The 17500-nt window shown below is 37.7% G+C and overlaps 1 protein-coding gene across 1 annotated transcript in view; it reads left to right on the top strand.

Annotated features, from left to right (window-relative positions):
• LOC144968275 (organic cation transporter protein-like) overlaps window positions 1-17500 on the top strand; it is a 29331-nt gene that overhangs the window by 9280 nt on the left and 2551 nt on the right. The window contains exons 4-11 of the mRNA XM_078906473.1: window positions 118-202; window positions 661-764; window positions 6004-6158; window positions 6711-6879; window positions 11516-11794; window positions 13063-13150; window positions 15618-15756; window positions 16438-16619. Coding sequence (XP_078762599.1) covers window positions 118-202; window positions 661-764; window positions 6004-6158; window positions 6711-6879; window positions 11516-11794; window positions 13063-13150; window positions 15618-15756; window positions 16438-16619 — 1201 coding nt within the window. The remainder of the gene's footprint in view (window positions 1-117; window positions 203-660; window positions 765-6003; window positions 6159-6710; window positions 6880-11515; window positions 11795-13062; window positions 13151-15617; window positions 15757-16437; window positions 16620-17500) is intronic.

Genomic DNA, 17500 nt, shown 5'->3' with positions numbered 1-17500 from the left:
TTGTTGATTGATTAGTTAGATTTTCCTATAACCTCCACACGCGTGTTTATAAACTCCAGTTGTACAGTATGTCCTTATAAAAATGCAATCCTTTGAATGTAACCTTTTATTCACCAGACAACTGACAGATAGGAATAAGACTGCAGAATGTCAAAGATGGGTATACGACAAGTCAGATGGTGTGGTTTCACACATTGTTGAGGTAAGTATGTTTGTGTGTGTGTGTGTGTGTGTGTGTGTGTGTGTGTGTGTGTGTGTAGTGGTAGTGGTTGTAGTAGTCGTCTTGTAGACGAGTTGTTAATAGTAGTAGTAGTAGTAGTAGTAGTAGTAGTAGTAGTAGAGTAGTAGTAGTAGTAGTAGTAGTAGTAGTAGTAGTAGTAGTAGTAGTAGTAGTACTATTCGCTTCTCATTAATATATTCATTCTACAGATGATATGCATTTAGGTAAAATACTCAAAACATCCGCCAGCAGCATATAACACACAAAGCAATGAGTAAACTTTATAGTCTGATTAATACAACTTATTGATAACTACTCATTAATATGTTTGGCTAAAAACAATTAAAAAAAAAAAGAACTAAATGACGTCAGTTTCGTTCCCACTACAACGAGATTCTTTTTACCGATTTCTATTTTTTATTTTCATTTTTCAAATTCAGTTTAACCTGGTATGCGACAGAGCTCTATTCAAAGCACACAACAACCTGATGATTTTGTTGGGAATTTTGGTTGGATCTACTATTGGAGGCCCGATCTCGGATCGGTAAGAGACATAGTCACTTTCAATACATGTAATTTATGAGTATTATATAACAAATTACTCATTAACATAATATATTACAATACCCCATTCGGGGTAAACCCGAATGTACAACGGTATTTTAGCAAAATTATTATGAGGCGTCCATATGATGCTTCAGTTTTTTTATAACCTAGGAGATCAAGACATATTTTTCTCCCGCACGTATCCATTTTTATTAAAAATTGATTTCATTGCGTAACGATTTCTTGACAACAATAATACTTCTTACTGTCAAATCGTTAAATTGGAGAACACATCACACTAAAAGCTGAATTCATTTTGATAAGAAATAATAGGTGAGGTCATTTGAAGGGAAATATATTCGTGAAATCTGGCGTTCGGAATCTCGAAGCCTTTCCCAATAAAATGAACAAAAGTGTGATGTCAATAACATGGTTCCAATCTCATTAAAAGTGTAAAACCACTCTTGAGGAGGACTAGATACATACGTTGTGTAATTGAGATTATGGTTTCAGAGTGATGTCATCTTATTTTCTATTCTAATTATATATTGGTCGTAAATAAAGATAATTCATCCTCGTCATCTTAAGAATCTTGTCTATACATCCTGCTGCTGAAATAGTTATCCACCTTTAGATAGAATGAAGTTGACGTCACTCATGTCTTTGTTATTTAAATTTATTTTTTTTTTGCTATCAATCTTTATGAGTAATTCTCACTAAACTGTATTTATCAGACTATAAACGTTCAGGGTTACACATAGTTTTTGTGTGTTGGTCCGTTATATTTCCGGATTTAAAAAAAATAAATAAAAAAATAATAATTGAGCTTTATATAGCGCAATATCCACTAAATGTGCTCGAAGCGCTTTACACGGGGTCACAGGTCAACAGCAACATTTAACATGTAGGACGGGACATGACGCCTGTTAGGCGATAATACAATTTTTCGGACACAGACAACGCTGTTAACGGCCAGGTACTCATTTTACATCTGAGTACGGTGAGAGAATGTGAGTAAAGAGCTTTTTCCAAGGACTCAACTATGCGCCGAGCGCGAGGCTCGAACCCAGAACCTTCCGATCCGAAAGCGAGTGTCATACCACTAGACCACATAGCCGTATGGCCGGATGGCAATGCTGTGAGTTTCTTAGCCAAGCGCAAAGCATCTATATGTAACCTATGCATTATCACTACTCCGAAGGACTGGCTACATAAACACGTTCATGGGATTTAGGAACAAAAGGGTAGAGGATTTGATGGCACACATTTTCTTCTGTATCCGAAGTTCCGAACGCAGGAGTTCAAGAATCTTATAAAATTCCATTGTTATATCGTAAGACTTTAGGGATCTGTATCAACAAATTATAGTAAAGATGTTCGTAACCTGGAGGGATCACTATTTCGGCATGTCTTAATAGTTATTGACTGGGTCATGAAACAGACTACCACAGGACAAAAGACACGAATTCATTGAACCCTACGAAACAACTACATGAACTCGACTTTGTAGATAATATCTGTCTTGTCTCTCACAACTTGAAAGATGCACAAGAAAAGCTAAACAAAGTCACAGAGGAAGCAGTGAAAACAGCATTGCAAATAAATACAAGCAAGACAGAAATGCTGAGAGTATACAACAAGCAATGTCACCCTACAACACACCACATAAGAGACATCAAAGAGGTTGATAAATTTGTATACTTGAGAAGCATATTAAGCAAAGAGGGAGGAATAGAGGAAGAGATTAAAAGCTGGATAAATAAAGCACGATATGACTTTAACACTCTTCATCCAATATGGAATTCAAATGCTCTTACATTAAAAATTAAAATCCGGATATTCAATACAAATGTAAAGTCGTTTCTTCTATATGGCCCGGAGACATGGAGAGTGACTAAAACCACCACAAATAAGCTTCAAGCATTCATAAACAGGTGCCTCAGAAATATCCTAAATATCAGTTGGGCGGACATCATCACAGATGGAGAACTGATTCAGTAACTGAACAAGTCACCTATTGAAACGGAGATAAAGAAAAGGAAATGGGACTGGATTGGCCATACCCTCGGGAAGGCTGCGAGCAAAATCACCAGGCAGGCTGTGGACTCGAACCCGCAAGGAAAGAGGAGGGTTGGTGGACCAGAGAAAACAAGGCGGTGAAGCATCGAGACAAACCATGTCCCTAATAAAGAGGCCTCTAAAAACTAGTCAGGTGGAAGTGTACTGCTGCGGCCCGATGTTCCACAAGGAATCAAGAGGTTAAGTCAAATAAGTCGGGTAAATCAAGAATGCGCCTTTATAGCCGAGAGTGCGAAATGATAATATCCAGACAAAAAATTAGGAGCCCCATGGGAATGCAATGTCAAGTCGGTAAACATAGCATTTGGACGATGATAAACGTAACTTTCAATGTTTATAGTCTGTTATAAAGAATTTAATGAATCGAAATCAGCCAACTGAAATTGAAGCTGCGAAAACCGTGCAGAATTTCTATTTTTTCACAAATAAAAATATGAGCAAAACGGTCTTTAGCAACTTGAAATGTTCTCATCTATATACACATGCTCTACTGTATTAAAAAATCCGATAGATAGTATGCACTTGGCTGAGAAGCTCACAACATTGCCATCCTGAAATATAAGGGACCAACACACAGAACTCTGTGTAACCATGAACTTTTACAGTCTGGATAATACTGTTAAGTGATAATTACTCATAAAGGTGGATGGCAAAATACAATAACAAAGACCCGAGTTACGTCAACTTCGAACTATCTATAGATAGAACGAAGTTGACGTTACTTAGGTCTTTGAGGGTTGTTTTTGTATTGGTGTTTTTTTTCGTTTTGTTTTGTTGTTGTTGTTTTTTTTTTGTTTTTTTTTTTGTTTGTTTTTGTTTTTGTTTTTTTGTTTTTTTTTTTTGGTTATAATTAGTCATTCTCACTAAACAGTATTAACCAAACTATAAACATAGCTATATGAATTTCCGGATGACAATGTTGTGAGTAGCTTAGCCAAGCGCACAGCATCTATATCAAAGTTTACTGTCTCTGTTTTTCAGTCTCAGTTTATAGGCTCAATAGACTCCTAGATAACATCGCCTCTCGGACAGTCGTTATTATGTAAACAATGGTAGTGATTGGTAAACATAGCAAACTACACATGTTTTACCATCGATGGTATGTGTCTAAATAAAATAACTGTTCTAACGCTTGAGCAATAGAACCAACACAGAAAACTACGTCTAAATTTAAACATTTATAATATGATCGAGATAATTGTGTGTCACAAAGTCCATGTTTTGATTGGTCAAAATTCTACTGGTTAATTTCAGCTCAAACCACAGCAACCTTTTGAGCCCGAGCAACCGAATAGGTCAGCCGAAAATTTTATGATTATTTATCACAATATCTTGACATGTAATGAGAGGAATTGCATTGCTCTACTTGACGGCACAATGTATATATTTTGATAGTCTGTATTTAAAATATGAATAATATTTAGGATATGTAGAGCAGATTGTTTCAGAAAACAGACGTGTACCCAAGTTGGCTGTTCTTTTGTGAAATTTTTAGTCAACAACGTCATTAATTTGTTTACATGAGAGATTTGCTTTATTGTTTCACGTTTACGAGATGGAGCAGTAAATTAATGTTAAATCAATCACAAAGAAAGAAATGCTTTGCTCAACGCGGGCGATTCATTTACAGGTTTTTTATCCAGCCAAGTCATAGAGCAGATGATATGTTGCTTGCTGTCCAACGATAATATATCTCCAATCTATTTTTATTTTATGAAAGTTGTAAACATGCCCATGGGTCAAACGACAGACTGTAATGTTCAATTTTTCAAAAACTGGGAACACATTTTATTATGTAGATCATTTTGAGCTTATATGATTTTGGAAATTGACCAATGACTCGAGCACATGAAAAAATAGAAAGATCGTGTCCATTCTCCCTTCTGGACTCTTGAGAGACCATGTTTGCACTAGGGGCACAAGGAAGCCAGAATTAGTCTGCCAATAGCATGGACAATAAATATATAGATAGAACCAAATTGACTTGACTCAGGTCCTTGTTATTGTTTTTGTTTTTTGTTGGTTTTTTTTGCCATCCATGTTAATGAGTAATTATCACTTAACTGTATGTACCTGACTATAAACGTTCAAGGTTATATTTCCGGATGGCAATGATGTAAGTTTCTGAGGCAAGCGCACAACATCTCTAGATGCTCATACACATCTTTATAGATAGAACGAAATTGACGTCACTTAGGTCTATTTTATTATTTTTAGCCAGTCATTTTTATGTCGAGTTCTCACTTAATTCAATCAATTACACTATAAACGTTCAAGTTTACACATATTTTTGTGTAATAGTACGTTATATGCAGCTGATGGATGCTATGAGTTGTTTGCATAAACGCAAGGCATGAATATCATTACTCCTTTTCCCCACCCAATTCCCGCTGACGCCGCAGAAGTTTCTTCCATCGTTTTAAACAAAGAGACTGTCACTGGGTTGAAATAATAAATCCTGTATTCATTGTGAATAAATACTGGTATCACAACGAGATCAACAACTGTAATTAGACCTACAGGTTGCATGACGAGGGCCATACAATAATCGAACAAAGCCACGCTGAAAAAAAAAAAAACAGCTTTTATATAATGCACTGTCCACTAACATTGTTTTACAAGAATGCTGAGAGCAACACGGATCATATTGCTGGTAAGCGTTTAAGTAGAAATTTCACTAGTTCTGCCCGCCAGATCAATCGTACTAACGCACAAAGCTTTGTAAACCCTAAAAGTTTATAGTCTTATAAAAATAACTTAATGAGAACTGATCACCCAACCTGCAACCTGTAGGTCTAATATTCGAATCTCCTTGTTGGTGGCGCAAAGTTGAGTCATCAGAAAGAAAGATCTGTCTTCACATTTTCTCTCCACACTGAGGTTCAAAATGACCTGTGATGATAAGAAATGACAGGGTCGTTAAAACTTTACGGTTGTTGGTCTCGTTGTGATACCAGTATTAAATATTCACAATTAATACAGGTTTTATTATTTCAACCCAGTGACAGTCTATTTGTTTAAAACGATGGAAGGAACTTCTGCGGCGTCAAAAAAAAAAACCAACAAAAAGCTGAGAGAAATCAACGTTGGTCATTAAAACAAGATTATAAAAAATGGTAGTTGGTGTTTTAATTACCTTTCCACCATTTTATTCACAGATTTGGTCGCAAGAAAATTCTACTGGGAGGTTCAATCTTCGCCTGTGCCATTGCCGCCGTTATGTCAGCGTTTGATTCCTTCATTCTGGTGCTGATCTGTAGGTTTATGTCTGTCCTTTGCGCTTACACTCAATTCCTTGCTGGATACGTCATGTGTAAGTATTCAGATAATCTACTGTTAGTGGTGGGGAATAAAAAGGGAGGGGGTTCTTCTTCTTCTTCTTCTTCTTCTTCTTCTTCTTCTTCTTCTTCTTCTTCTTCTTCTTCTTCTATTTTGTTTTGTTTTATTTCTTTTTTTTTTACTTCTTCTTTCTACTTCTTCTTTATTAGTTTGTTTAATTTTAGTAATTAATTAAATAGACCTCAACATTTGCTCAGTGGCTTCATGCTCTCTGTGTTTTTGGAAATCTGAATGCTATCTCAATTGCTGGGTGACTTTGGGAGTGCACGATTGAAATGTTCGGTTTCCAAAATACAAGGAAGAACTACATTATTCCATTTAATTTCGTGAAAAAATCATTTTTTCGGAAGTTTTTAACAGCACTTTTTGTCATCTTTTAGGTTTATTGAATTAGAGACCGTAAATATTATTAAGTGATATAATATAATGTTTAATGTATAATCCAAAGTGTATTGTTTGTTTTTTAATCAATTTGATAATGACCTAAAGTAATTGCTTTCTGTACTTTTTAATTTTTTGAATCCAGTGGCAGAGACCGTTGGAATGACAAAACGCAGCATAGCTACTCTTTCTGCTGTGATTGGCTTTGTAATAGGCCTCCTCTTTGTAACTCTAGTGCAATTCTTGTTCCGAGACTGGAGGACTGCCCAGCTTGTGTCTACACTCCCTTTTCTCATACTGATATTATGTTGGTGGTGAGTAACAAAGGAGCTATATAACCTTTTTTTTTTTTTGCTTTTAGGAGTTCCCGATTGGTTGAACACTCGGATCATTTGAAAAGAAAGCCGGATCTATCCAGGATGAAACTGAGAGTTTTTAACCCCCCCCCCCCCCTTATCCATCCAGCAGTGATTGGGTGGCTAGAACTTAGTATTTTGCTATACACTTGCGTCCTAACCAAAAGGAAACAATTTGACCTTTAGACTTGACTTGTTCCTCTTGGCTCCTGGCGGAGCAGAGGGCCTCAAGAGCACTCTTCCATTTTCTTCTGTCCTTGGCACAGACCTTTGCTTCTCTCCAGGTAAGATTGGAGACGATCAGATCTTGGTGAAGGCTTCTCTTCCACGTCTGTTTTGGACGATCCCGTTTCCTCTTGCCCTGTGGGATCCATTCGAGAGCATGCTTGGTTATATTGCAGGGCTCTTTCCGCAGGGTATGGCCAACCCATCTCCACTTTCTGCGTCTGACCTGGACATCCATTTGTTCTTGGTTTGTTCTTGTCTAAAGGTCAGCATTTGGCACTTTTTCAAACCATTTCAACCTGAGTATTTGTCGAAGACAGCGATTGACAAAAGTTTGTATCTTGGCTGATGTGGTCAAGGTTGTTCGCCAAGCCTCTGACCCATAGCGTAGGACTGCTTTAACATTAGTTTTAAATATTTTGAGCTTGGTGTTTGTGGATATGATGGACGCTTTCCATATTGGTCTCAATATTGCAAAGGCTTGGCGCGCTTTCTTGATTCTAGCGATGATGTCTTCATCAGTTCCACCCGACTGACTTATTTTGCTGCCAAGGTATGTAAATTCCCTGACATCTTCTATTGCTGTGCCAGATATGGTGATTTGTGATTCTTGTTTGGCAGTTAAGCGCAGTAGTTTTGTCTTCTCGTCACTAATCTTGAGACCAACTCGTTGAGCTGTTTTTTCCAGGGCCGTGACTTTGCTCTGCATGTCTTGTAGCGGTGTGAGACTAAAGCTAGGTCATCTGCAAATTCAAGGTCTTCAAGTCTTTTTGAAAATGTCCATTGGATGTCATTGTTGGAATTGCCATATGCTGTCTTTGTCACCCAGTCCAATACCACAAGAAATAAAAGTGGGGACAGTAAACAGCCTTGCCTAACTCCTGATGTAATGTCAAAATCCTCTGAGAGTCGACCATTATGGATGACTTGGCAGGGAAACCCCATCATAAAGTCGTTTGATGATGTTTATAAATTTTTCTGGCACACCGTAGTGGAGAAGGATGTTCCAGATGCTTTCCCTGTCTACGGTGCCAAATGCTTTCTCAAAGTCTATAATGCATACATATAAGGATGATTGCCACTCAATCGACTGCTCAACAATGATTCTCAGAGTTGCAATTTGGTCTGTGCATGACCGTTCTTTTCTTAAGCCTGCCTGCTCATCTCGTAGTGCTTTGTCCAAAGTAACTTTCATTGTGTCAAGCATGATTCTTGTGAGCACTTTGCTTGATATGGACAACAAGGTGATTCCTCTCCACTTGCCGCACTGGGACAGATCGCCATGTTTGGGTAATTTTACTAGCAGGCCCTTCTTCCAATCAGATGGTATCTTCTCATTTGTCCAGATCAAGTTAAACAGGTGGTGGAGTTGAACCACGATTATGTTTCCACCCTCTTTCAAGGCTTTGGCAGGGATGTTATCTTTGCCAGCAGCTTTTCCACTTTTCAGACTGCCAAGTGCCCTTCGGATCTCCGCCTTAGTGATTTCACCTGTATTGATATTGAGGAGTTCTCCAGGATTCAGGTGTGGTCTTAGTACTGGGGGTGGTCTGTTGAGCACTTCACAGAAGTGTTCTTCCGTCGTTTGAGTTGCTCTTCTATTGATGTGATAAGTTTCCCACTTTGGTCTATTTGGGTTATTTTCCGACCGCTCAACAATCTGGTGGTGGCGTAGAGGGTCTTAAGATTTCCTTTCCCTGCAGCTTCCTCTGCGGTATCAGCAATTTCATTTATGTAGGACCGTTTGTCTGCCCGCAGCAGTTTCTTCACTTCATTGGCCACTGTGGTGTATCTGGTCGCTGCCATTTGCTTTTGGAGTCTAGTTTTTGCATTGTTCATTGCATGCTTCTCCCTTTTCCTTTCTTCTAATTTCTGCCACGTCTCCTCTGTGATTCAGGGTTTCTTTTTCGGTTGTGGTCTTCCAAGCATTCTTCACATGTCCCTTTCAGAGTTGGTCTATTTGGTTTTCTGTCTGATGATCTGGAGACACCCATGTAGCTTTTTGACAGCTCTTGTGTGAGAAAAGTGTGCCGCCAATTACAAGGTTGTTTGAGTACAAAAGTCCGCCAAAAGTTATCCATTCTCATTCATCTGGCCGATGCCATGCTTTCCCATGTCATGTTCTCTATCTACATTTGTGCCTCCAACCTTTGCATTCATATCCCCGATGAGTATTAGCATATCTCTATTTGGAATCTTATCTACCACTGCTTGTAGTTGGGTATATAAGTTGACTTTAATTTCTTACTCTGCTGTGTTTGTGGGGTCATAGCACATGACTAGGGACACCTTCTGAAAACGAGAAGAGAAGCGTGCAGTAATGATTCGATCAGACACAGGTTCCCATTCCAATAGGCTTTTAGCAGCTGCTTTGGATAAAAGGAGGCCCACTCCTGCTTCATGGTGATCACTAATGTCTTTTCCAGAATATATTAATGTTTCTCCTGTTTGTAATTTTGTCTCTCCGTGGCCATTCCAACGGACTTTACACATGCCCATAAGGGTGAGACTGTATCTGTTCATCTCTGCCACTGCTTGAGCACATTTACCAGACTCCGAGAGCGTTCTAACATTCCACTTTCCTAATAGGATGGGGTTTTTTTCTGTGATAACAATCTTGGAAGCTTTATCAAGGGTGTTCTTGGGCTAAGAGGGGTCGTCAGCTCTGCAGCTCCCTGGTGGGTTATGCCGTAGCGCGTCATCATTCTCCTGGTTGGAGCCCCTGGTCTCCCAAGAACTGAAGTTATGGTTTTATTGCTGTTGTAGGTGTCAGTAACTTGCATTTTTTAAATTGGACGGGTAGTTGGCCCATCGCATAACCCCCTGACTCGGAGGACCAGGATAGATTTTGGAGATTCACTCCTAGATTGGTTACTCTCCCGAGTTAGTGAGCCCAGTCTATCCATGGTTTTCTGTTGTGGTTTCCTTCCCTTAGACGATTGTCTTCCGTGACTAATGAGCTCCACCTACCCAGGTTTGAAATCAGAGTTTTCCCTCTCCTAGGTGAATTGTCTCCCCATGTGACTAATGAGCTCCACCGACCCTGTGAATGCCTTGGTCTGGCTCCTCCCCCTGCTTTTTACCATTATAATGCGTTGTATGCTTGATTCATTTAGTTACCATTTCGAGAACCTCAAAGAAGACTAGATTACGAGATTTTATGACAAACAGGAGGGTGGGGGAGGAACTTAATATATCCATAAATGAAGTATAATTTGTTTCGGGAAATAAAGAAGTAAATGCAAACTCTCACCTCTATATATGTATATATATATATATATATATATATATATATATATATATATATATATATATATATTTATATCACACATACATCACCCCCACACACACACACACACACACACACACACACACACATACACACACAACCACACACAGACACACAGACACCATATTACCAAACCACTCAAATTTCCATGCAAAACCGATTCTCTCTCCTTATGTTGAATTGAATGGGTGGAGTTACTCACCTTTTGTTCTGAAGCAAGCGGTAGAGAGGGGAGTGGGATGTTGATGGTGGGGGACTGAAATGCAAAACATATGACATATGAGATAGATCGAACAGAAAAAAAGTATATTGAATAAAAGGATACTTAGATTTAATAAATCAGAAGTTTTTAAATCTCAAAAACACCCCCTTTTCCCGGAGGGTGTCAAATTAGGACACCCTTTAAAATTGTTTTAAATCACGGGCGGTGAAACAGATTTCGATTTAGTGAACCGTAAGTTTACGTATTAAAAACGAAATTTTCCATCCGTTTTTTAATGGTAAAGTATGTGGAACATAAAGAAAATGAATCGGCGGTTAAGAGGACATGAATGATTTTGTATCCGAAAACATAAATTTAGATGAATAACAGGTTTGAAAGCAGGCTATCTAAGAGTGTCGAGTTTAGGGCCAGTGTCGAAATTCGGGCCCACTAGCTTATATATATATCAAATACACAAATTAGGAAATCGTGTCTTGCTCTCTTCTCTTTTGCAAAGATTTCTGTTATGTGATATGAAACTTGGATGCTAACATGCAGATCATAGGTTCTAGTCCATTCGTGGAAGGTGCAAAAGTCAAAATCTTAGAAAAAAGAATGCTCATTACTGATATTCTTTCACCATACGCAGATGTAAAATAGGTACTTGGTCAGTAACAACATCGAAAATAGGGAAAAAAACACCCTATGGGCACTTTGTCTTCCCTTTCATGTTAATATTAGTTAATGACTTGAGACATTCTATAAAGCGCATTGAGCATATCTGTTGAATTTCTTTCTGTTTTAAAGCTAACGTCTTTTTAAACGTAATGTTTTTGATACAATTGCAAAAGCAATCGGTCTCTTATTCCTTTTTCCAGGCTAATTCAAGAGTCACCCCGATGGCTGCTCAGCAAGAACAGACAAAAGGAGGCCAAGGACGTCATCGTCTACATAGCCAAGGTCAACAAAGTCAATATCTCTTGGGATATGGAAGTGTTGGCGGACACTTCAGAGATGAACATGGATGGTATTGGAGTAGGCGAGAGTGGAAATGGTGAAGAAACGACTACTTCCGGCTCCAGTAGTAATCTGATGATTTGGCATATTTGTACCAACAGGCGATACGTCTTGTATTTCACCATTTTGTGTTTTTCTTGGTAATGACATTATATTACCATCCTTATATCATTAAAAACAACCTCGAAAGGTCCTGCCCCGACCCTATTATAGCAAAAGCAGTGTAGAAGATAGTGATTGTATTCTTGGCTCTTGGATAGGGAACTATAGCCCAACTCAACTCAGGGCTGAACGAGTCCATGCTAAATGCACTGACGCTTATTATAAGAGTGATGCAAAAAGATCCTGACATGTTTTATGTACAGTATAACATGGGAAATGGTTACACATGCCCTATAGTGGATTACTGAATCACTGTCAAGTGCGTCAAGCTTTTTGTTTACATAGAAATGCGCAATACAAATGCTCGTATTTGTTTATTTTATATGTATTTTTATCATTTGACGAGTATACACCATTCATCACAATTATTGTGTAGTGTACAGAGCGGGTTTTTATCTCGCTCGGTTTCTTTAGTGTTAAGCAGGGGGTATCAATTGTTTGTAAGTGTTATGGACGAAGTAAAAGAACTGGCAGGAAGGCAAGAACCACTACTTGCAATGGCAAAGAGAAGGAAATTGTCTTGGTTTGGTCACCTCGTAAGACACGAAAGCTTATGCAAGACAATATTGCAGGGCACAGTAGAAGGCTGCCGAAGAAGAAGAAGACAGAGGAAAGTGTAGCAGGATAACATGAAAGATTGGACAGGATTGACGTGGAATGAGGAAGGCCCAAGACCGTGATAAGTGGCGTCGAATCGGGAAGTCTGCATCCCAAGAGTCCCCCGACGACCAACCAGTCATGGGATAGAGTGAGAGTGAGTTAGTGATCAATTCTTTGCCACCATTTTGAAAGGACATTGCAAAGTACTTTTCAGCAGAGCTATCAAAGTTTATTATAATGCGCTGTTTGATAGACAGAAGAGGCGTTAAACAAATTTATTGTACTGCACCGGCGATTGATAACAAGAAAAATAACTATATCACATATTGTAGAGAAAAATATTTAGAATAATGTGTATTATTAAAAACTCGACTGATATATACTGTTCCTTAGATTTATAACCTCTTTCCCTTCTGTCTAGGTTTACATGTATGACCCCTTTTTATTGTTTTCTTTTTCTTTTTGGCCGAGGAAGCGTTTGGACCTGAAATGTTCATATCAGTCATTTTGTATATTTTCAAACTTGATCTTCATTCCTGTTTAATGTATTTTACAGTCTAAAGTTTCTTGAAGCTTTGTATTTGTTAGGGGTCACTCAATCTCGTATGCTCTAAACTATTTTATTCTTTGTGTTTACCGTTTCTAGGATAACAATCAACATGGTTTATTTTGGTATGGTCCTTGGCGTTGGAGACATCATTGAAGGGGATATCTATATCACTTTTGTATTACAGGTAACGTATTGAGTAAGTGGGGCTGGTGAGAATGGGGTGGAGCTTTCAGAGGCAAAACAGGAAAATTGAGTTTTTACAATATAACAATATCTAAAAGTGCCCAAGGGTATTTATAAGAGGCCTTAAGCAACAGCAAAGCATTTAGGGACGAGACTTAACTTCTATATTGAGCTATTACAATGTTCCTTTTCCAAAAATTCAAAATCGCGTCACCCTTGTCAAGACTCGATCACGAACCGTCAGGTCACAAACAAAGTGTCATCTCACCATACCACAAAATGGCACACGTAGGTTGAAAATACCATAGAGAAATTGAAGTAAAGTTGGTTGAAGATAACAATCAGAATAAGAACTAAAGTAAAAACGTTTTGTTTTTAATAAACAACCTCCTTCACTACTAAATTTTTAAAAATGGAAGAATAGATCTACTGAACGGGCTAAAGTTCACATATACATTTTTCAATGAATTATATTTTGATGGCATGTCAAACGCTAGTTATGGTAGCATTTGTCACCAAAGCACAATGAGAAAAAACAATATTAAATTCATGAACATCAATAACCCAAACATAGTAATGGTTATACAAGATTGAGTTGTTTATTTAAGGCGGCATGGATCGAAAACAATTTCTCACCGTAGTCAGGTGTAAAATGAGTACCTGAGCGGAAGCAGTGTTGTCTGTGTAGGAGGAAATTGTTATCTCGCCCAACAGGCATCATGTCTCGTCTTCATGTTGCTATTGGCTAAGGAGCCCTTTTAAACTGACTTGAGCTCGCTCAGTGGATCTTGCGCAATATCACTGTTCTAGTGGGTTTATTTTTTTAGAATGTGTGTATATTGTGTGTAAAAAATAAGGGGGGGCGGGTGGGGGTATGTGTGGTTTGAATGTTAAAGAGATGTATTCACGTAACTGGCATTTACGATGGGCATATATTATGTAAAAGAGGTCCATTTGTTGATCTTCCTCTAGACAAACAAAATGTATATCAACCGATCACTGAAGTCTATGGATCCTTTCATAGTTGATTCGGTATGGATTGCGATACACATCTGTGCATTGAGATTTTTTAATATCATTTTTTTTAAAAAGAACAACACGACAACAGCAATTAGACTGCCATATAACATTTCTTCGTTCAAATATCAACTGTGATAACAGTCATTAATAGAAGGAATAGAAAATCCAACCTCAATGCACTACTTATCTACTCCAAAGACAATAACATAACTAATAACTACAAGTTGAACTACTGTATGTGTCGGGATAATGGACTGGGAATCTTATTTATAGCATCATGGGGCTCTACTCGGTGAATGATTTGTGTAATATTCGTATTGATGATTAAAATCCATTTGAGCAAAACGAATAGCAATAAAATCTATATTTATTGTAATTTTCTCCATCCGTATGCTTTGATTACAACAAACCTGTTCTTCCAATGATAAAACAGATATTGTTTTGTTTCTCCCAAGTCAGGCCTCAAGGTGTGCAAAACCAAATTTTTCGGCTTCTAATTATCTTAGCAGTAATGGGTATCAGTTGTTTGTGGTGGGAAGTGGATAACGGTGGTTTTAAAACAGAAGAAAACTCTTTTATATAAAATACTTGGGCGGCCTGTTGACTTTTTGGCTCATGGTAGCCCATACCCCACTCTCAGCTCATTGTCGCACGTCATCTCGCCTCGCGTGGGGCAACAAGAAAAAGAGAGCCGTCTATGATGACGCACAACCTTCATACAGTAGGTACAGGTACTTATCATGGCTAGTAAATCAGGAAAGATGCGCGAGTGTTAACTAAAAGCAGCATATGCAACAATTGAGATGAAGAGCAGTATCTGCTAAATTTGAAAAATATTGGGCGGCACAAAACAACTTCGCTCAATAGACCGACCACCAGTGATTGAGTTCTCTCAAAGCATCAAATTTGTCCATAAGTTTTCAACTCTTTAGGAAATGAAATATTAAAACTTGTAGATATATTTTTTTTAAAATAAATGCAATGGAATTGGAAATAAATGCAAAAAATAAGGGATGTCGATATTAGTAACATCATTAGTGGCAGTAGCTGCAGCAGAAGTAACAGTAGTAGTAGTAGTAGTAGTAGTAGTAGTAGTAGTAGTAGTAGTAGTAGTAGTAGTACTAGTAGTAGTAGTACTAGTAGTAGTAGTAGTAGTAGTAGTAGTAGTAGTAGAGTAGTAGTAGTAGTAGTAGTAGTAGTAGCAAGTAGTAGTAGTAGTAGTAGTAGTAGTAGCAGCAGCAGCAGCAGCAGTAGTAGTAGTAGTAGTAGTAGTAGTAGTAGTAGTAGTAGTAGTAGTAGTAGTAGTAGTAGTAGTAGTAGTAGTAGTATTAGTAACTGGCATTCAATTTCACATTTTTATTTATATGTTTTCAATGTAACTATGTTATTGTAATTTGGTGTCGAAGGTTAGAAAAACGACCTAATATTTTAATATACTCTTATTACAGTCTGTGATGGAGATTCCAGGTAATGTGATATGCGCCTTACTCCTGGAGAAAATTGACCGTAAGGTGTTTTATTGCTCCAGTATGATAACAAGTGGCTTGGCTACCTTAGGGATTGGAGCTTTAGTTCTTGCTGATCAAGGTAAGTATACCGAGCGTCAAAAATTAAGTTGACATCGGTAGATAAATGTAAAGCTGTTTGTGATAATTTGTTGGAAATAAATTCAATGAAACAATATTTTCATAAGAAACCATATAACATTATTTTTAAAGCACCAAAGGATGCATAAAAATTGAACTAAAAAAATTCCCGACAGGAGTTTAAAATAGCACTACAAAAATGTCATGGACCTAACAGCTAGTTCTGGTGGACAAGTTAATATTAAGGCAAAGACATTTTCTGGCTAATTAAGATAAAATCTTTATTAATATTTAATCATAACAATTTGACATCGTATTTACAAAATCCTAACGTGTACATTTTTGACATGTTACATCATTTAAATACAATTCACTAGTCATGATTAACAGTTTTTCATCCATTGAATTTTGAACGTCTCAATCAATTTCAGGTGAGATCCACTCGCAGATTCTGTAGCTCAGTGTTCACGCTGGTCACTTAAATGTTTCAATCTTGTTCTGTCTAAGGAAATATTTTTGAATTAATTAATGATTGAGTTTCAGCATTGCCATACTGATACGTTGTTACATTGCGGTCATGTGTGAAAAGATACAGTATTCTCATTCTAGAGATTGTCCGAGTACACATTTGCTCCATCGAGAAAAACAATACAAGACATGCAATTCCTTTATCCATTTTCAGACATTCGGTGGCTTTCCATCGCTTTCTTCTGCCTAGGCAAGATGTGCATCTCCATTGGATTCAATCTCATTTACATCATCACCACTGAGTTGTGTCCTACCAAGATACGTCACTCGGGTCTCGGTTTCTGTTCTTTTGTGGCAAGATTTAGTGGAATACTCTCCCCTTACATTGTCAGTGCGGTGAGTTGGAGGAAAGGAATTGTGATGTTAAAGGTTGTTTTAAAAAAACGAATTTTAGAATTCCGCCACCCCACCTCTAATTCCATTACATATTTTGTTTACTTTGAGAAGGGGGGGGGGGGTTGGAGAAATTGTGGAGATTTTTTCAAACTTTTGTTGTTGTTGTTGTTGTTGTTGTTGTTTCTGTGTTGTTGTTATTGTTCACTTTTGTTTTCATTTCTTTATTTAGTCCTTTTTCAAGGGGAGAGGGGGTAACTTGATTGTTTTATAAAATGGTTGTCTTGTGAATGATTACATACTTTATATTCCATTTATTTTTTTTTTTTTTTTTTTTGCATTTTATACAATTTAAAATCCCTTAAAACACCCCTTTTCTAAGGCTCCTGTCATCAGATATTATCTTTGTAGGGAAAGATGAATTTTCTAATTATATCTTTAAATTTATTGTACTGTTTTCCCCTATTTTTCGCTAATTGTAAATCACCGTCTCAAACTGTCGGGGTAATGTTGCGGTGATGTGGTCTAGTGGTATGGCACTCGTCTTCGGACCGGAAGTTCCAGGGTTCTAGTCCCCCTCTGAGCAGGGATATTTGAATCCTTGGGAGAATCTCATTATTCACATTTTCTTACCATATTCAGGTGTAAAATAAGCACTACCTGGCCGTTAACAGCGTTGTGTACGTCGGAAAAAAAATCATAACATAACTCTTCCTATATGTTAGATGTTTCTGTTGGCTAGGGACCCCATGTAAAGAGATTTGAGCACATTTAGCACATTGCTATAGAAATGCTCAGTTACATAAATACTCTTTGGTGAAAAATATGTCCTTTGGTTAAATTTAGATATTTTCTTTAGTAACATGAATAAGTATTGCTTCTTA

Source organism: Berghia stephanieae, chromosome 3 (genome assembly GCF_034508935.2).
Source record: "Berghia stephanieae isolate SIO BIC M18660-M18661 chromosome 3, UCSD_Bste_1.3, whole genome shotgun sequence".
Classification (NCBI taxonomy): Eukaryota; Metazoa; Mollusca; class Gastropoda; order Nudibranchia; family Aeolidiidae; genus Berghia; species Berghia stephanieae.
This window is presented reverse-complemented; position numbering and strand designations above follow the sequence as displayed.